The sequence below is a fragment of the Tachysurus vachellii genome, chromosome 10 (assembly GCF_030014155.1).
Source record: "Tachysurus vachellii isolate PV-2020 chromosome 10, HZAU_Pvac_v1, whole genome shotgun sequence".
Classification (NCBI taxonomy): Eukaryota; Metazoa; Chordata; class Actinopteri; order Siluriformes; family Bagridae; genus Tachysurus; species Tachysurus vachellii.
Genome location: NC_083469.1, coordinates 7,358,691 through 7,379,709, shown reverse-complemented (window position 1 = coordinate 7,379,709; position 21,019 = coordinate 7,358,691). Strand labels below are relative to the sequence as shown.

Below are 21,019 nucleotides of genomic sequence, written 5' to 3'. Positions count from 1 at the left end.
CCTACGATGGCTTTGAAAAAACTGAACAATACTCAGTAATCTGTCAGTTTATCCTATGAGCTGAAGGACTGAAAATTTCTGAGCACCATCTAGCATGTTTACCAGCTGTGGGCGTCGGTGTCGGTCAGCCTGTGCATGCTGCTGTAAGGAAAATGCCACCTGGACAGAAGTGAGTGCTGTTAGCTCCTCTAACAATGAAACAATGATTAAGATACAAAATAAATTCATGATTTTTTTTTTTATGAACTGTATAGTTTATTTGATTAATACAATACAAATAAAATAATATAACAGTTGAAAATACATTAAAGAATTTATTACAAATATAATAATTCATTTATGGGATGGGTTGAAAATAACTAACATTAGTGACATTAAATTAATTAATAATTACTGTTGAATGTTTATTCGAATGCCCCATTCCTTATTTATTATTTTATTAGATGTGATTTTTTTGCACTAAAATTATTATCAGTTTTTCTTGTGATCTCGACATAAGAACATGTTCTACAGGCAGCAAAAGCGCAGTAAAGCAGCATCATGGATGATCACATTCGCTTTTACTTTTATCTTTGATCAAGGACTCAGGTGACAACTTCCACATAAAAGTGTCCGACACATAATGAGTCTGTGATGACAGTATAGCGACCTTACTGCAGTTAATCCAGACGCTGTTTCTGAAAGCACATACAGTACTGTACAGTATATTGCATGGGCGCGGCTTTTAGGTACAGAACAACAGAACAACAGAACAACAAATTAATACAAAACAATTGGCAGAATTTATGAGAATAAAGGCTTAACATCTCAATAATCCATTATATATTAAAAATGGGGTCCCTGGTCGAAAGTAAAAGTGAATGTGATCATGCATGATGCTGCATTACTGTGCTTTTGCTGCCTCTAGAACATGTTCTTATGTCGAGTTAACGAGAAAACAAGAAAGAAAAAATCTAAATGCATGTCCTCTTAGGCCTTCCATAGATCATATATTAATCACATAATCATATTTGAAAAATTATAAACACGTAATGTTGATTTGGTCTTTAAATTTATATTAAACACTTGGTAACCAGAAACACAGCGTTGGTTAATCTCGTGTAAACAAACCACCAAAAGGAAGTCAGACTGACATGTAAAGCAACCAATCACAGTTCGCCTTGTGCAGCGTCATGTTTAGGGGCGTGAAAATATAAAGTCGATGTTTCTATAAAAGCAGACGCCGTGCAACCACAGGTCGTTCATTTAGTGCACATTTTCTTTACCTAACCTTCGATAATCGAGGTAAAATGGCACAAAATAATAAACCTCGATCCGTCATAATCCATCCACATCATTCGGAAAATCCAGCACTTATCGGATCCTCATAAACGCTCGTTATCGCAGTTGTAGTCACTGCTGCATCCCCAGATTTCTCAATAAGATCTCTTTTAAAACAAATATAACAACAATATAATGTCAACACTCCCTCATCTTGAAGTTATTTTATTTTCAAACACAACCTAAAAATGCATGATCTCAGCTGGATATTCCCATTTCTCACAATAGCAGCTGGTAGATTATAAAAATGTGAATACAAAACAAACTTAGTGACACAGTCACAAATCTGGAGGTCTTTTTGACCTTTTATGAACACCATTATAGAACAATTGCAGAACAAACATTATTTACATGTGTAAACCTGTTGTAACGTGGTCGGAGTGTTAGATTTGACCCGGAGAAAAACAAGGTGGCTTAAAAAGGAATAAACACGAGGCAAACAGCAAGTTATCCCGAAAAGCCTTTGTATTTGATCCTCTTCAGCAATCACATCCAACATACACACATGTAAACGGAGTAAAGGCGAAGTAGAAACAAAAACACTCGGTTCCCATCACAAAAGAAAAGAAAAACATCGGTTTGCTCAACTTAGAAGGCAGAATAACAACACTACGACTGTATGTATTCAACTTCGCGCTAGCTCTGCCTGGCGCATGCGCACTAACCAGTCTAAGCGCATACGTCAATATTAAAGTGGCCGTTAACCTGTGTATAATGTATGTTCAATATTTATATATGATGTGTAATTGCTCATTTTCTGATGTTCCAGGTGCGGTACATGTTTGGGCTGGTCAGTGTAATAGAGAAGACTAAGTAATAACTGAATGAAAATGCTGACTCAGTGACAGGTTTATGAGGCTCTTAAAATATATCAGTTAGACAGGCCTATATTTTAGGTCCAGATATGTTTACGGAATAACTATAAATGCATATTTACAGTATATACAGTATGTCAGTCTCCCTCTGGGATAAATAAAGTTATCTATCTATCTATCTATCTATCTATCTATCTATCTATCTATCTATCTATCGTCTTATGTTTACCATAAAAAAAAACAATGAAAAAAAACATTTATTTTCTGTAGTTTTCTAAACTTGACATTAGTTTGCTTTTGTGTTTTTCTTATAAAACCAGGCAATGGTCAATGAGAATAGGTTGTCTTTGAGAGGCAACAACATTGACAATATATCCAGCAGTATAAGCACCATGAGAAATGTGTCCATTCAAATTACCAATTGCACAGACAGCTACACCTTATCAAACCCAAGGTGAGTGAAAATGATTTCAGTTTATATTATATTTTTTAACCAGTACAGTTAGACTTATAATACTGAAATTACATCAAATAATTTATTCCAACTATAATAATTTATAATATAAAAATAACCAACATTAGTGACATTAAATAAATTAATTATGACTGTTTGTTTGAATGCTCCCCCCCACCCTTTTATCATTTTATTAGTTTTCATTTTTGCACTAAAATAATTATTACAGTTTTTATTTTGATCTTGACATAAGAACTAGAGGCAGCAAAAGCGCAGTAATGCAGCAACATGGATGATCGCATTCGCTTTTACTTTGATTAGGGAAATTTATGAGAATAAAGGATTAACATCAGAATAATCCATTTTATATTAAAAATCGGGTCCCTGGTCAAAAGTAAAAGTGAATGCGATCATGCATGATGTCTGATTGACATGTAAAACAACCAATCACAGTATGTCTTGGTCAGCGTCATGTTTAGGGGTGTGAAAATATAAAGTCGATGTTTCTATAAAAACAAATGCTTTGCAACCACAGGTCGTTCATTTAGTGCACATATTCTTTACCTGACCTTCCATAATCAAGGTAAGACAGCACAAAATAATAAACCTGGATCCGTCATAATCCATCCACATCATTCGGAAAATCCAGCGTTTATCTGATCCTCATAAGTGCTCGTTATCACAGTTGTAAACACTGCAGCATCCTTGTTCTTTGAGGGAAGTTAAAGCGTCAGGACGGCTTTCAGATCCAACCAATCAGATAACGACTGTGAAATATTTCTAATTTTGTTTGCCACATGCATCAGACATATTAGAAATATTTCACAGTCATCATCTGATTTCACAGGCTGTCTTCCTTTGTTCATGGTTTTAAAATTTATTTGCACTATTTTGCTAGAATTTTTAATTTAATAAATTGACTATTTAATCTGATCAATTCTTATCACTTTTTTATCTCTATACTAGGACCTACACTAGCAGTGGATATTGTCTTAATCCTCCTCAGCCTACAGTAGCAAAAAAGACCAGTGAAGCCTGCAGCTTTACCAAAACACACTTTTCGGCACGTGGCTGTGTTGGAGTCCTGGCATACGAGATCCTTAATGATGAAGGGCACTTTGTCGGGGATCTTGTCATAATGTTTTCTGTGCCTTACATTTGGTATGAAAACTATTTAGCACTTGGAATTTTTGAAAACCAAGTCTCATGTAATGATGATCTGTTTTATGAAATGTATAACATGAAAGGTCCATTCACCAGGGAAAGGGCTAAAGGAAGTGAAGTCATGTATTGTGGACAAGGAATTTGTGTGAAGGGAACAATGTCCGCTGCAGGCAATGCAATAATAAAAGTTGAATTTCGAGATTTGTAATCACCAAAACTAGACAGACATGAGCAAAACACAGCAGATTCAACATCAGGGGGTCAGTGACGGATTGAATACTAATACACTCCTACTAATAATATGTTTGTCTGTGAAATAATACAGTATGACTACTGTAAACAAATAGACTATTACTACTACAGTCATTTCTCATATAAACTATATGCATAGTTCATATAAACTATACATAAATTATTCACAATATCAACATGATTTACATTTGTTTGAATATTTTATTACTATTGGAACTGCAACCACTGCAAACACATGAACAAAATACTGTAGCTATGAAAATATCCATAGCTCTGTGTTGATATGTCTGGGAGAATGCAAACAAAACATGCTGAAGGACTGACACTTTATTCATTCAAGAGACTCAGGGTTCAAATTCTCTATTATCAAAGTTTTTCATTATTTTAATTCAAAGGTTCTCAGCCCTGGTCCTAATGCATGCCTTATCCTGCACATTTAAGTGATTTCTCTGCTCTCAACACTTCTAATTCTGCAATGCACTGATTAGCAGTCCTCCGTTGAATTAGCTTGTGTTCAAGCTTGAAACAGGGAAATCAAGATCCAGGATTTGGGGATCTGTAACTTTAGTGTGTAAATTTGTAAGTTTCAGTTAACTAAAAATCATTTTCAGACTCATGGTCTCATTTTACAGTGAAGGTCTTCCCAAATAAAAATGGAGGTTGTTAAAGCATTTAAACAATCCAGTAATTAATAGAATGTCTCTTTTGTTTGATCATTAGTGTTTTTTTCCATATATTTTTTATGGTAATCTGTTTTATTATTGCCCTTCTGTGAGTGTTGTGCCTGTCTGTGTTGGCTTTCTGTATGTGAATATTTCTTGTATATTTATTTTATGTATAGCACTTTGAGTTGTGTATAGAGAAGTGTAATTTAGATGTGAGTAATTCTGAAAAAAAGCACTATCATGTGCAATCCTTCTGCATGTTATCAGATATTGTGTATTCACTGCAGGTTTATAGCACATTTTAAGCAGATTCAAGATCAGGGGATCAGTCAAAGACGACAGGATTGTAAAGTGTTGACTATGAATAACAACTGATGATATGCCTATGAACTAATACACTACGACTACTACTACTACGGTCATTTCTCAATATATGCTATGCATAATAAACTACGATCAGAATACTTAACAGTTGTTTAAGTATTTATTATTACTGTAACTGCAAACACTGTACACATGATCAACATACAGTAGACATGAAAGATATTATTTGTGTTGATATGTATGTGAGAATGCAAACAGAACATGCTGCAGAACTGACACTTTGATTCATTTAAGAGAATCAATGTTCAAATTCTCAATTTTTAAAGGTTTTCATTATTTTAACTCAAAGGTTCTTGGCCCTGGTCCTAGTGTACTGTATGCCTTATCCTGCACATTTGAGTGATTTCTCTGTTCTCAATGCTCCTAATTCTGCTGATGCACTTAATTACATTGCTTCTTAAGTCTAATTGGGTTGTGTTAGAGCCTGAAAAAGGAGTCAATCCAGATCCAACAAATGCATCAACTGTCATAATTTCTCTCTCATTTGCAGTTGAACAAACTACATTCAAAAACACAAAAAGCACTTCTGTGGAAAAATTAAACTCCATAAAAAAGCCACTGACTTTTTACAGTGCAATTAAATGGGTCTGTAAAATATAGCAGCATTACTTAACAGTCTGATTTGGTGGAATAATGAAAACCGTTTTCAAATGATAGTTTTTCCAAAAATGTGTTCAGGGTCAGAAAAATCTTATTTACTCTTGTCTTGTCTTACCTAAAGGACATCATATCACTTAACTTTTTAAAGCCTTTCTATGGAATGGAGCAAAACTGATTATCTAGAAAAAACTTTAATCTAAACCGAGCAGGATGTATCATTCAGAGTTCAGCCTGTGGAGTGACAGAATAGTTCCTCGAGGACATGAGTGAGGAAATGTAATGTCTGGATGGTGAAACAGTGCAGATTCTTTCTGGATTTTCCAAACTAAATGTTTATTATGCAGCATTTGAAAGAAATAAGTAGGTTATTATTATTATTATTATTATTATTATTATTATTATTAGTAGTAGTAGTAGTAGTAGTAGTATTTTCTGTATATTTGGTAAATTGATGTACACATCAGTATATGCTAAATACCATAACTAAAAGTCAGCTCTGATTATTTAATAATAACTAGATAAATTCCACAGTGAGTAAAGGTGAAGAAAAGACAACAGGCAGCATTTCACAAAGTCGTCAAGTTGGAAATCCCTCATTTACATATTGTAGGCTGTCTGAATATGAATATCTGAGCTTTGTAGGAAAAAGTATATATAAAGTTAAATTCTGCCCTCTAGTGGATCATATGTCCATTGCAAACTTTTGGTGAACGTCTGTGTTTTGCTAAATAAAATATAATGTGGGTTATGGGTTTATGTTAGTGTGCAAAACATTCCTTTTCTATTGTATGTTTAGTTTTGAACCTGATGGTCTAAAATCAGTGCGTACAAAACTTTAAATCAAAAGCACTGACATGCCTAAAATCTTCAACCCTATTCTGTAGATAATGAAATGAACATCACTAACATACTTGCGCCAGTTTAACCAAGAAAAGGGGTTTTAGACTCACGGTTAAAATAAACAAATACACTCAATGGTCACTTTATTAGGAACATTCATGCAGTCAGCCAATCATGTGGCGGGGCAAAATGTCTAACATCTTGTAGATACAGGTCTATAGCTTCAGTTAATGTTCAACTCCAATATCAGAATGGGGAAAATGTGATCTCAGTGACAGTGACATGGCTTGTGGATACTTACAGTGAATTCTTACTTCTGAAATATTCCTTTTCTAAGTTTTACAGTACATTGTAGATGGTCATTGGTGTAGATGGTTATCGGTGCTACAACAGCTTCCTTCTACAATGAATCAAACACTAAGAAAAGGAAACACATTTTCAAAGTAAATTCATGCTTCAGTTTTGACCCAGAAGCATATGTCATCACATAATTTAGACAAACAAAAGTAAGTTATGTTTATCTATATTATGTCTCTAGTCACGTTCCATTTTTCTGTCTCTTTTGTCCCTTTTGGCATGCCATTTGCCTTATATACAGTAGTCAAAACGTCCTGTAACTTAGTGCTACTATGGTTACTAGGGTTACTTTTTTTTTACTATGTTACTGTGTTTGTTTTGGAATCTTATTTCTCTGTATGTTTGCTAGTGGATGCTTGAATGTCCTCCAGGATCAATCAATCAATCAATCAATGTAAGTAAGTAAGCCTTCAGGGTGAAGTTACTGGAGGCTCCATGCTCGCTCCACAAGACTCTCAAACAGCTTCATCCATTATGCTGTCAGGATGTTCAACTCTGTCCATCACCTTCCCCCTCTTCCATCTACTCCTGAAAAATAAATAAATAAATAAATAAATAAAATAAATAAATAAATAAATAATCAGCTTCTTCATGGCACACAAGACACTTTAACTATCTGTAAAAATCTGACACTGTTGCACTTTATACATTACAGTCTTTTGTACGGAGCCCGCCTCGTCACCCCTTGGAGAAAAGAAAAGAAAACCCACAAATGCGTGATCACGGTTTTGTAATACGTCCCCTCAGTTTATAAACCGTACTCACAGATTATTAAACTGTTCCCTCAGTTTTACAAATCGTTCGCACAGATTAATAAACCGTACACACGAGTTAACAATCCATGCTCTCAGATTTGTAAACTGTACCCTCAGTTTTTGTAATCCGTGCCCACTAGTGTTGGCCAATTCATGAACGAATCGTTCTTTTGAACCGTTTCGTTTTAGTGAACTGGATGAACCAGTTCACCAAATCGGACTGATTCGTTCTAAACAGTTCGCGTATTGAGTCATTGCTGATCCACAAGTTACTAAAGTTACTCACTTTCGGTCATGCCTGACAGCCCCTCCGACTCTAAATAAACTAATATCCCAGAGTATATGCAACTCCTGTACACTGAACCGAGACATGTTGTGCTGAGAGAACTGTGAGCTCGAGCTGTTGATACTGCGCATGCGTGAATCACTGAACCGATACAGCGAATCATCAGTACACTGAACTGAGAACTGTTTCTTTCAGACGCATCCGAGAACCGATGAGCTGTTGATACTGCGCATGCTTGAATCACTGAACTGATACAGCGAATCATCAGAACACTGAACTGAGAACTGTTTCTTTCGGACGCGTCCGGCATAATGAGAACCAATGAGCTGTTGATACTGAGCATGCGTGAATCACTGAACTGATACAGCAACAAATGTAAATGGTTATGATTTAATGTCTTATCAACGTATTAGTGTTTAACTCAGTTGCATTAGTTTTTGAAACAACCGATGGAGCAAAAGAAACATTTTAAAAGTATGCTTTTTTTGTATGTTTTTGTAAGTTGATGAAGATTAGTTTATTAACTTTATATCTTTAAGACACGTAATACATCCACGTTTGCACATCAATGCCTGTACTGGGTGTTTTAGTTGCAAAACTTAAATGTAAGAAACGTATTCAACTAAAGTTATGATTACAAAGAACTTTCCGAATGTGTTAAATTGATTGTATTAATATCTGCCGGCAGCGGTAGGATGAAGGAATTTACGTCATTACGTCAAGACGTAAAAGAACTGGTGAACTGGATTATTGAAATGGTTCATTAAAACGAACTGTCCGAAAGAACCGGTTCACGGAAAAGAAACCGAACTTCCCATAACTAGTACCCACAAATTCATAAACCGTGCGCACGCTTTCGCAATCCGTACTCACGGTTTTTTAGCCCCTCCCTCATTTTAGACATCTGTAGTCCACAAGCACGACAACAGCTCCACAAACAATGTGTTAAACTTCATTTTTTAAAAATAATTTATAATCCTTAATTTTCTAAAATATAGAGAGTTGGATGACCGTACTGTGTCAACTTTTCAAGAGGAGAAGGTAAAAACTGCAGATTCTTTGGCTGAATAAAATTGTATACAGTTATTTAATAATAACATTAACCAAATAAGTCTTTAATTAATTATATAAAATTGCATAACTATTTAAAATTGCATGCTACTTTTAAATGCACAAATGAAAGTAGCATCTGATTAAAATATTACTTAAATATTATTTCTTAAAATATCTTCTTTTGTGTTCCACAGAAGAAAGTCAATTACAGGTTTTAACCCTTTAAAACATATATAAAGCTTTTGCTGGCTGATTATCTTGCAAAAATTAACGTTATTTTTTCCTCTTTCTTTTAGATTGACTGCAATGCAGTCAATAGTATGTCAGATGAACAGCTTTTGACATATGTCCACAGATTTGGAAACCGGATAGCAATAAGACAGTACTGCAGAAGAGAAGTAGCTGCATTAGAAGGAAATTGCACTCCATTGTCTAAAAAGCATTGTCAAGCAACAGATAACCTCAAGTCAAAATTGCAAGAAAAGCGGGCCTACAAGAGGAAGCATTGCGATAATCAAGAACTTGTTGTCATAACTGAGGACAACAGTCCCACTGCTGATTCACCTTTTTTGTTGGACGACAGTGTAGGTGTAGTGTTGATAGAACCAGGCACTATGAATGTAATACATAGCTCAATTTCAGTTGATGAAGAAATTCAGTTTGGATATGCAGATATGCAGTTTTAGGTCCACTCTACCAATGAACCCCACTGAGAGTGCAAGACCAGTTACAAACCACAACGTTAAGACTTCGCAGGGGAAACATATTCCAAAATCTTAATGCAGCTTTTACGGATGGCTTAGTATCTGTCAATGATTGTCTTGTAGAAATTGAGATGGTCCTACCTAATGGTAGCACAGAGAAAGGAGAAGACAATGGTGGAATTTTTAGAGATGCATTGAGTGTGTATTGGGGTACATTTATCATGAAATGTACATCAGGAAACACACTAAAAGTACCTAAAGGCATGATATGAAAGATGAATGGGAAAATGTAGCTAAAGTGATGGTTCTTGGTTATAACACTATGTTCAATACTTTCCCATTGTGCTGGCCAAGCCTTTTCTGCGTTATTGTCTTAGACTTAACCAGTGTTGTATAAAGTACTAGAAAGCAATAGTTGAGTAAATGTACAAGTATCATACTAGAAAAAGACTTTGGTAGAAGTGAAAGTTACCTTTTAGAATATTACTCAAGTAAAAGTCTTAAAGTATCTGATATATACTGTACTTAAATGTACTTAAGTATTTGAAGTAAAAGTAAAATTTCAGTGATTTTCGGTAGGCATAAGAGGCACTTCATCCGGTAGGAAAGATCTTTCATTCCAATGTACAGAAACATTTCTTGCAAATACGGCCACGGGTGTATAACATTATCTTCTTCACCCTGTTCACCGAGTTCACCACTATCATCGGGGTGGTTGTCTACGATAACGGGAGGTCCTCCAGTAGGTGCTTCCATGGCGGTTTCAGTTGTGCTTTCTCCTCCTTTGCAGTGGCGGAACTAGAGTTTTATACATGGGGTGGCTAGGTGGTGGCCAAGGCAACTTTAGGGGGTCCACAGACTATGACACAAATTACCCTAACAAGGAGCATGGATGAATCCTACTGTATAATTGCTCATTAGAGGTAGAATATATCTCTCATAATCTATCTTATAATTTATAATATATTATGTTATAATTTTATCTTGTGTATGTCACTCATAAATCAACATCTAATTACATTTTTATGTAAAGCCTAAACTGATGAAACCATCTATAGCAAGCTAAACTTAAATTCTGAACTGGACATGTGACTAACTGACTGACTGCCTGGTGGGTTCTCAAACCTGTTGGTGGTTCTTGTGAAATCTCACTACTAGCATCAGGCAGGAAGCTGCTCTGGGGTACTGTGGTGATGCAGGGCCTGGGGGCTGGGCTGGGGTCTGTTTGCACCTGATCTCTATGTGTTTGTTCTTTAAAAAGAAGTCTGATATCTCTGCCTTTCTTTTAATTTTTTTATTGACCCTATGTAAAAATATGACACATGGATATAATACATTTAACCATCAAATACAGATTTTTTTAAATTCAAACTCAACTTTAACTACAAATCCCACTATAATAGTTGCACTTTAAAATCAACTGTCAGGATAAATGACTACTTTAATCACCTTTATGATAGCTAACAGGCTGTCCGCAATTTCATTAATCTTTTGAGTAACATTACCAGATACATAGTTTAATAACAACATTAAACACTGACAGCTGTAAAACTAGTTACCTCATATTAGCTAAACAGTTAAAGACTTATCCACAGACACTGCGCTTTATATGTGTATAACTAGCACAAATGTCAACGTAATGTATATTATGGCTATACTGGGCAACGAACCAATCTCTCTTGTCTGATTAATCTTTTAATAGCTTCTAACGTCAATTTATATAGCGGCGTAACTTTCAAAATATTTTTCTGGAAAACTAAATCCTGATGTTTAATCTCAAAACTTACCAAAATCTGATGTTTTAGTATTAGTCTGTTACAGTATCCTTCTCTACCTCTCAACTCTTTCTTGTCATTGATTGATGGATTTGAAATGTTGAGCGGCGCCACGACCAAACGTCAAACGGAGACTTCTTTTGATAGGTGAAATGAGAGGTCAATCAGCACCAAACTTGCAATGCTATCAAATCAAGGTCAGATGTCAGGGGTGTTCAGTGCCACCCCGGACACCCCTCTGGCTCCGCCACTGCTCCTTCAGCAACATTACACTGAAATAGAGCGTGTGGAGCTGCGTAATGCAATCTAGGAGCAGTGATTCGACAAACCTCCCTTATTGCAGTCGCACACATTTCTTCTGATTTTATTTTGTAGTAACGAGTAACAAAAATGCTTAGTGGAAATATAGCGAAGTAAAAGTATACATTTTAACTAGGAAATGTAGTGGAGTAAAAGTGAAAGTTGACAAATTTAAATAGCGAAGTAAAGTACAGACACGTAAAATTTCTACTTAAGTACAGTAACGAAGTATTTGTACTCCGTTACATTACAACACTGGCTCCTTCACACCGTCCCCATAAATTATTTTATTTTATTTTTTTTTAAATGGTAATCTGTTTTATTATTCGACTTCTGTGAGTGTTGGGCCTGTCTGCGTTGGCTGTTTCTGTATGTGAATATTTCTTTGTTTGCTTCTGCATATAGCACATATGAGTAATTCTGATAAAAATAAACTACACAAACTAAACAAAATTGTACACAAACGACTACACCTCTAATGAACCCTCTGTCAAGCTCCTGAAGTTTGCAGATGACACCACACTGATCGGATTCATCCAGGATGGTGACGAGTCTGCTTACAGACTGGAGGTTGAAAAGCTGGCTGTCTGGTGCAGTCTTAACAACGTGGACTTCAGGAGAAACCCCCCTGCTCTCCCACCACTCACCATCATGGACAGCATTGTTCAGCAGTGGTGTCATTCAGATTCCTGGGAACCACAATCTCCCAGGACATGAAGTGGGACATTCACATTGATTCCATTGTGAAAAAGGCTCAGCAGTGGTTGTACTTCCTTCGCCAACTGAGGAAGTTCAACCTGCCAAAGGATCTGCTGAAACAATTCTACACTGCCATCATCGAATCCATCCTCTGCACTTCAGTGAGCTCAGCTACCAAATCTGACCTCAGAAGACTACAGAGGGTAGTCCGGACTGCTGAGCGAACCATTGGTACAACACTCCCCACTCTCCAAGATCTGTACTTCTCCAGAGTGAGCAAAAGGGCAAAGTCAATCACTCTGAACCCCTCACACTGTGGAGCTTCTGTACTACAACAAATTCCTCATATGTGAAAACATACCTGGCAATAAAGATCTTTCTGATTCCGATACCATGTGCAATCCTTCTGCATGTTATCAGATATTGTCTATTCACTGCAGGTTTGTGTGGCAAATGTGTGTCTGCACATGCACATGTAAAAGTGAAACCGAAAGTCATGATATCCGGAGGAAACACCAAAGTGATTCTCAGAAGTTGAAAAACCTAAACAATCCTAAGTAGTCGTTCAGTTCCTCCTACTGTACGAGCTGAAAGACTGTGAATACTTCTGAACATCAGCACGACAGAGGTAAGTGCTGTTATCTCCTCCAACAATGAAATATGATCAATAAAATCACTACATGATCTTTACATTGAAACAGATAAATTGTGAATTGTTGGATGAGGAACATACAAAATAAATTCATGACTGGTTATATGAACTGTATAGTTTAATTGATTAGTGTGTTGTACTGGTGTATTTTGACTGGATGTCACAAATGGCTCTTGAAAAAAAAAAAGCATTTATTTTCTGTAGATTTCTAAAGTTGACAAAACTTTATTTTTGTGTTTTCCTGTAAAACCAGACAATGGACAGAATTACTAGCTCAGCATCACCTCTTACTGAGAATGGGGAGTCTTTGAGAGGCACCAACATTAACAGTATATCCCGCAGTATACGTACCATGAGAAATGTGTCCATTCAAATTACTAATTTCACAGACAGGTACACCTTATCAAACCCAAGGTGAGTGAAAATGATTTCAGTTTATTATATTATATAAACAGTACAGTTAAACTTGTGATACCTCTAATACAGTTGACATTACATCAAATAATTTATTTCAAATAGAATAATTTATTTATTGAAAGGGTTAAAAAAACATTAACCTTAGTGACATTAAATAAATTAATAATGACTGTTGAAGATTTGTTTGAATGCCCCCCCTTTTTTATTAATTTATTATTTTCATTTTTAATCAAATAATTTACAATTTTTCTTTTGATCTCGACATAAGAACATGGCTTTTAGGTAAGAGTCTGTAAGCTCCTACACAACAGAACAACAAGTTAATACAAAACAATTGACAAAAATTTATGAGAATAAAGGCTTAACATTTCAATAATCCATTACATACTAAACATTGGGTCCCTGGTCGAAAGTAAAGGCGAAAGCAATCATGCATGATGCTGCGTTACTGTGCATTTGCTGCCTCTAGTACACGTTCTTATGCAGAGTTTACGAGAAAACAAGAAAGAAATATAACAATCACATATTAATCAAATAATCATAAACCTGGATCCGTAATAATCCATCCACATCATTCGGAAAATCCAGCATTTATCTGATCCTCATAAGTGCTCGTTATCACAGTTGTAAACACTGCGGCATCCTTCTTCTATGAGGGAAGTTAAAGCGTCACGATGGCTTTCAGATCCAACCGATCACGACTGTAAAATATTTCCAATTTTGTTTGCCATATGCATCAGACATATTACAAGCACTTTTTTCTTTAGGCTTTCTTTCTTTGTGGTTTTAAAATGTATTTGCACTATTATGCTTGAATTTTGAATTTAATAATTTGACTATTTAATCTGATCAATTCTTATTACTTCATTATCTCTATACTAGGACCTACACTAGCAGTGGATATTGTCTTAATCCTCCTCAGCCTACAGTAGCAAGAAAGACCAGTGAAGCCTGCTCCTTTACCAAAACACGCTTTTCACCACATGGTTGTTTTGGAGTCCTGGCATACGAGATCCTTAAAGATGAAGAGGACTTTGTCGGGGATCTTGTTATAATGTTCTCTGTGCCTTATGACTATATTCGGTATAAAAACTATTTAGCGCTTGGTATTTATGAAAACCAAGTTTCATGTGATTCTGATCTGCTTCATAAAATGTATAAACTGACAGGTACATTCACCAGGAAAAGGGCTACAGGAAGTGAAGTCATGTATTCTGGACAAGGAATTTGTGTGAAGGGAACAATGTCCCCTGCAGGCAAATCAATAATGAAAGTTGAATTTCGAGATTTGTAATCACCAAAACAGACATAAGCAAAACACAGCAGATTCAACATCTGGGGGTCAGTGAAGGATGATTGAATATGTCTATGAACTAATGCACTCCTACTGATGATATGTCTGAGTATATAACAAATCATGACAATTAAGGAAAGAGAGTAAAGGGATCATACCAGGGAAAGCTGAATTAAAAATAACAAACTCAATGCAGATGAACACAGATTCAGTAGCAGCGGGAATGTAAGACCATGTTATCGTTCTGCATAAATATAATGATGGATGAACACTAGTTCAGAAAGGTTTATAGCACTGTTGATGATTAAGGCACATATCTGCAGAAATATGAATTTGTCTTTACATTTTTTTCTATTACTTTCAGTAATGTTTTTGCAGTTTTTGCAGTTTTCTAGATAAAATGAAAGATTGTTAAAGTAAAAAATATTGATACTATGAATTTTCATTATTATGATTCTTTCAAAGCTTAGTACTTAATCCCATCAAGCATCGCTTAAAACACAATATCTGGTTTTTAATAGCTGTCATATTGACTTTTTTTGTTGTCTTTTGTGCATACTTCATCACCGTACATAGCATTTAAACTTAATTTTTCAATTTGTTTGTATATTTTTACTTCATTGTTTAAAAATTAGATGAAGTGTCTCTGTACTTTTTTAATTTACTACAACTACATGATTAGAAAAATAAAATGGAATTGGTTAAAGCATTTAAACAATCCAGTAATTAATAGAATGTCTGTTTTGTTTGATCATTTTGTTTATTTGTTTGTTTTTTTATGGTAATCTGTGTTTTTATTGCCCTCCCTGAGTGTTGGGCCTGTCTATGTTGGCTGTTTCTGTATGTGAATGTTTCTTTGTTTGATTTTATGTATAGCACTTTGAGTTGTGTATAGAGAAGTGTGTTATAGATATGAGTAATTCTGAGAAAAAAATACACTATTATGTACAATCCTTCTGCATGTTATCAGATATTGTGTATTCACTGCAGATTTATGGCACATAAATATGTTCACACAGAGCGTATTTATCTCTGACACTGGGGAGCGTTGCAGACTTTACACTTTGTAAATCTGAAACCAAAAGTCATAACAGATATTCACAGGAAACAACCACATTATACTCTAATGTGGCTTTGAAAAAACTAAACAACCCTCATTAGTCTGTTAGTTTATCCTACGAACTGAAGGACTGAATATTTCTCTGTTCTCAATGCTCCTAATTCTGCTGATGCACTGATTAACACTGCTTCTTAAGTCTAATTGGGTTGTGTTAGAGCCTGAAACAGGAGTCAATCCAGATCCAACAACATTGTAAATGCATCAACTGTCATCATTTCTTTCTCATTTGCAGTTGAACAAACTACATTCAAAAACACAAAAGCACTTCTGTGGAAAAATTAAACTCCATAAAAAAGCCACTGACTTTTTACAGCGCAAATAAATGGGTCTGTAAAATATAGCAGCATTACTTAACAGTCTGATTTGGTGGAATAATGAAAACCGTTTTCAAATGATAGTTTTTCCAAAAATGTCTTCTGGGTCAGAAAAATCTTATTTACTCTTGTCTTGTCTTACCTAAAGGACATCATATCACTTAACTTTTTAAAACCTTTCTATGGAACGGAGCAAAAGTGATGATTTAATCTAAATTGAGCAGGATGTATCATTCAGAGTTCAGCCTGTGGAGTGACAGAATAATTATTTCAGAACATGAGTGAGGAAAAATAAACATCAGGTCTTTAAAAATGCAGTCTGGATGGTGAAACAGTGCCATCTAGCAAACTTTGAGCTTCAAACCACAAGTTTCTGGATTTTCTAAACTCAATGTTTATTATGCAGCATTTGAAAGAAATAAGCAGGTTTTTATTATTATTATTATTATTATTATTATTATTATTATTATTATTATTATTATTATTATTATTATTTTCTGTATATTTGGTAAATTGCACACATTGTAACAAGTCTGTCTCAATGAATCCTTAGACCTTCAGTTACACTAAAGTTCAGGCACTCAAGTACTGTGTTTTAAATAGAAAACTTTGGTTAGTAGGCCAGAAAAGGACACGACTGAATTACACACAACTGGATTAAGTACAGATGCATATATTAGGACAGTAAATACAAATACCAATTGTTCACCACTTACCTGACTGTCTTTTGTTAGTCCTTAGTCAGGGCCTCACTCAGCCCTTGTAGAAATATGAATAATCCAGGAAAAATAGATAAATCCCATGGTTGAAGGAAAAAAAAAAAAAAAAAAATCCAATTGTCTCTTGAAACTTAGCAGCCATGAAATCCACCCTTATTTCAACGAAGAGACTGGAGACCTTTTCCTGGAAAAAGGGATTCCAAAAACTTCAGGACATCCTCCTGAAAAATACTTGTAGTGGAGAACAGACTGCACCCCTTCCAACCATTACCTACTTTATTCTTTAGGCTGTTTATATAATGCATACAAACAAAACCAGCTCAAAAAAAACCCTTAAATTAAGGCCTGAAACACAAATAAAATCATATATATGCATTAACAAAACTGTGCCTCTTTTTAACAAACAAAAAGCAAAAGCATATGCATAATATTTTGTTTTTGTGGGCCTTAATAATGTAGCAAGGTTATAACATCATACAGTATATGCTAAATACCATAACTAAAAGTCAGCTCTGATTATTTAATAATAACTAGATAAATTCCACAGTGAGTAAACAGGCAGCATTTCACAAAGTTGTCAAGTTGGAAATCCCTCATTTACATATTGTAGGCTGTCTGAATATGAATATCTGAGCTTTGTAGGAAAAAGTATATGTAAAGTTAAATTCTGCCCTCTAGTGGATCATATGTCCATTGCACACTCTTGGTGAACGTGTGTGTTTTGCTAAATAAAATATAATGTGGGCTATGAGTTTATGTTAGTGTGCAAAACATTCCTTTTCTATTGTATGTTTAGTTTTGAACCCGATGGTCTAAAATCAGTGCATACAAAACTTTAAATCAAAAGCACTGACATGCCTAAAATCTTCAACCCTATTCTGTAGATAATGAAATGAACATCACTAACATACTTGCGCCAGTTTAACCAAGAAAAGGGTTTTAGACTCACGGTTAAAATAAACAAATACACTCAATGGTCACTTTATTAGGAACATTCATGCAGTCAGCCAATCATGTGGCGGGGCAAAATGTCTAACATCTTGTAGATACAGGTCTATAGCTTCAGTTAATGTTCAACTCCAATATCAGAATGGGGAAAATGTGATCTCAGTGACAGTGGCATGGCTTGTGGATTCTTACAGTGAATTCTTACTTCTGAAATATTCCTTTTCTAAGTTTTACAGTACATTGTAGATGGTCATTGGCGTAGATGGTTATCGGTGCTACAACAGCTTCCTTCTACAATGAATCAAACACTAAGAAACGGAAACACATTTTTAAAGTAAATTCATGCTTCTGTTTTGACCCAGAAGCATATGTCATCACATAACTTACTTTTATGTTTGTCTAAATTATGTTTAAGTCATGTTCCATTTTTCTGTCTTTCTGTGTCCCTTTTGGCAGGCCATTTACCTTATATAGTCAATACTTCCTGTAACTTAGGGCTACTATGTTTACTAGGGTTACTTTTTTTTTTAACTATGTTACCGTGTTTGTTTTGGAATCTTATTTCTCTGTATGTTTGCTAGTGTATGCTTGAATGTCCTCCAGGATCAATCAATCAATCAATCAATCAATCATTCATTCATTCATTAATTTTCTACCGCTTATCCGAACTATTCTCGGGTCACGGGGGTCATTGCATCAAGGCAGGATACAACCTGGATGGAGTGCCAACCCATCGCAGGGCACACACTCACACACTACGGACAATTTTTCCAGAGATGCCAATCAACCTACCATGCAAGTCTTTGGACCGGGGGAGGAAACCGGAGTACCCAGAGGAAACCCCCAAGGCACAGGGAGAACATGCAAACTCCACATACACAAGGCGGAGGTGGGAATCGAACCCCCAACCCTGGAGGTGTGAGGCGAACGTGCTAACCACTAAGTCACTGTGACCCCCCATCAATCAATCAATCAATAAAGTAAGTAAGTAAGCCTTCAGGGAGAAGGTACCGGAGGCTCCATGCTTGCTCCACAAGACTCTTGAACAGCTTCACCCGTGATGCTGTCAGGACGTTCAACTCTGTCCATCACCTTCCCCCTCTTCCATCTACTCCTGAAATTTAAAAAAAATGTACAGCTCACTACACACTTCTTCATGGCACACAAGACACTTTAACTGTCTGTACAAATCTGACACTGTTACACTTTATTCATTACAGTCTTTTGCACTACTGTCATACATTTGCTATATGTATTGCACCTTACAAATGCCTTCATACTCAGTACTAGGAATGTTTACATGCTTTGCACCTAAGTTCAAAAATTCTGGGAAAACGTTACTGACTTACTATCCAACCTTGTGGGTTGTCACATCCCGCTGTCTCCCTCCCTCTGTATATTAGGTGACATAACCATAATCAATTTAAACAGTACAAACAGTCAATTTCTCCTAGTGGCTCTAACTATCACCAAGAAAACTATCCCCATGAACTGGAAATCAAGGAACACCATACACATTACAACTTGGAAAAATTTACTAATAGAGTACATCTCCATGGAAAACTTGTCTACCTCCACTCAAAATAATACATCAGAATTACACCCTTCTTGGTCATCTCTCTTTAAATTCCAACAGTCATGAATGCACTGACCTTCTTTGTCTGAAGCCATCCTCAATGATACACCATCAATACTCACACATGATTGGGAGGAGGGGGGTCAGGAAGAGGGAGCAACACAGACTATGTGTGTGTATATGTGTGTAACTGTAAGTGTTAACTGGGTGTGGGAGTGGAGATATATGAATAAAGGAGCATGTAGGGAAGTACAACAGACATAACCAGAGTTAAAAAAAAAAAAAAAAAAAAAAATATATATATATATATATATATATATATATATATATATATATATATATATATATATATATTTTTTTTTTTTTTTTTTAACTCTGGTTATGTACTCACACACACACACTCACACAAATTATTACACTGCTGTTTTATTTATTTCTATTAAATAGAGAAGTGTATTATATATATGAGTAATTCTGAGAAAAATACACGATCACTTCCTTCTGCATGTTATCAGATATTGTGTATTCACTGCAGGTTTATAGCACATGTCCTTGTTCCAGAACGTGTTAATATCGCTGACACTGGGGTGTGTTGCAGACTTTAAACTTCTATCTATCTATCTATCTATCTATCTATCTATCTATCTATCTATCTATCTATCTATCTATCTATCTATCTATCTATCTATCTATCTATCTATCTATCTATCTATCTATCTATCTTAACCAAGTAGTTAATATTGTTTCAATGACAATGAAAAAAAATACATTTATTTTCTGTAGTTTTCTAAAGTTTAAAATACTTTATTATTGTGTTCTTCTCATGAAACCAGAAAATGGACAGAACTACTAGCTCAGCTAGTAGTTGAGTCCAAGGTGAGTGAAAATGAAAGTCAAGGTGAGTGAAAATGATTTCAGTTTATATTCAATTTAATTATAACCAGTACAGTTAGACTTGTAATTCTTCTAATACAGTTGAAATTACATCAAATAATTGATTCCAAATATAATTATTTATTTATGAAATGGGTTAAAAATAACATTAACATTAGTGACATTTAATAAATTAATGTTTATTCGAATGTCCCCCACCCTTTTATTATTTTATTAGTTGTCATTTTTTTAACTAAAATAATTATTACAATTTTTCTTTTTATCTCGACATAAGAACATGTTCTAGACACTTAAAAATGAGTCTGTGATGACAATATATCAACCTTACTGCGGTTAATCCAGACGCTGTTTACACCAAAATTTTATGCATGATGCCAGTCTTGAATCAAATCAGTTCATGTATGTGTGCATTCTCTACAAACAGTGTGTCCAATGAATGCAGTCACTAATAAAAAAATATTCACAAGACAAAGACCAAATCAATAAATCAATCAATGTTATTTTTATTTAGTATTGAATGGATTGTTTGCATTAATATTTTGTTTGTGCTATCAACTCTGGTTATAAGAATAGTGAAATTTCACTGCTTTTGGTTGCCATCTTTGCAGCTTTCCACCAATTAACGTTATAGATAAATTCCTCCAGCTCTGACTGCGCGTGCA

At 35.2% G+C, this 21,019-nt stretch overlaps 2 protein-coding genes and 1 long non-coding RNA gene across 4 annotated transcripts; 2 read left to right on the top strand and 1 right to left on the bottom strand.

Moving 5' to 3' along the window:
• Window positions 1–13: 13 nt before the first annotated feature.
• Window positions 14–5,079, top strand: LOC132852163 (deep-sea actinoporin Cjtox I-like). 2 transcript variants are annotated; one of them, XM_060879231.1, is made up of 4 exons: window positions 67–169; window positions 2,090–2,168; window positions 2,456–2,589; window positions 3,556–5,079. In XM_060879231.1, the coding sequence occupies exons 3-4, from the start codon at window positions 2,459–2,461 to the stop codon at window positions 3,959–3,961; spliced, it is 537 nt and encodes a 178-aa protein (XP_060735214.1). In that variant the 5' UTR covers window positions 67–169; window positions 2,090–2,168; window positions 2,456–2,458; the 3' UTR covers window positions 3,962–5,079. The 2 variants fall into 2 exon arrangements, with proteins under 2 accessions (XP_060735213.1, XP_060735214.1); XM_060879230.1 differs by lacking the exon at window positions 2,090–2,168 and having other exon boundaries at window positions 14–169.
• A 1,527-nt stretch (window positions 5,080–6,606) lies between these two features.
• Window positions 6,607–12,897, bottom strand: LOC132852080 (uncharacterized). Its single transcript, XR_009649098.1, has 2 exons — window positions 12,785–12,897; window positions 6,607–7,379 (listed from the first exon to the last, which is right to left on the bottom strand). It is a non-coding gene; the product is annotated as an uncharacterized LOC132852080 (long non-coding RNA).
• Window positions 12,898–12,938: 41 nt separating this feature from the next.
• On the top strand, window positions 12,939–15,739 carry LOC132852177 (DELTA-sagatoxin-Srs1a-like). The gene is made up of 3 exons (XM_060879252.1): window positions 12,939–13,051; window positions 13,329–13,489; window positions 14,375–15,739. The coding sequence occupies exons 2-3, from the start codon at window positions 13,332–13,334 to the stop codon at window positions 14,784–14,786; spliced, it is 570 nt and encodes a 189-aa protein (XP_060735235.1). The 5' UTR covers window positions 12,939–13,051; window positions 13,329–13,331; the 3' UTR covers window positions 14,787–15,739.
• The last annotated feature ends 5,280 nt before the right edge of the window (window positions 15,740–21,019 follow it).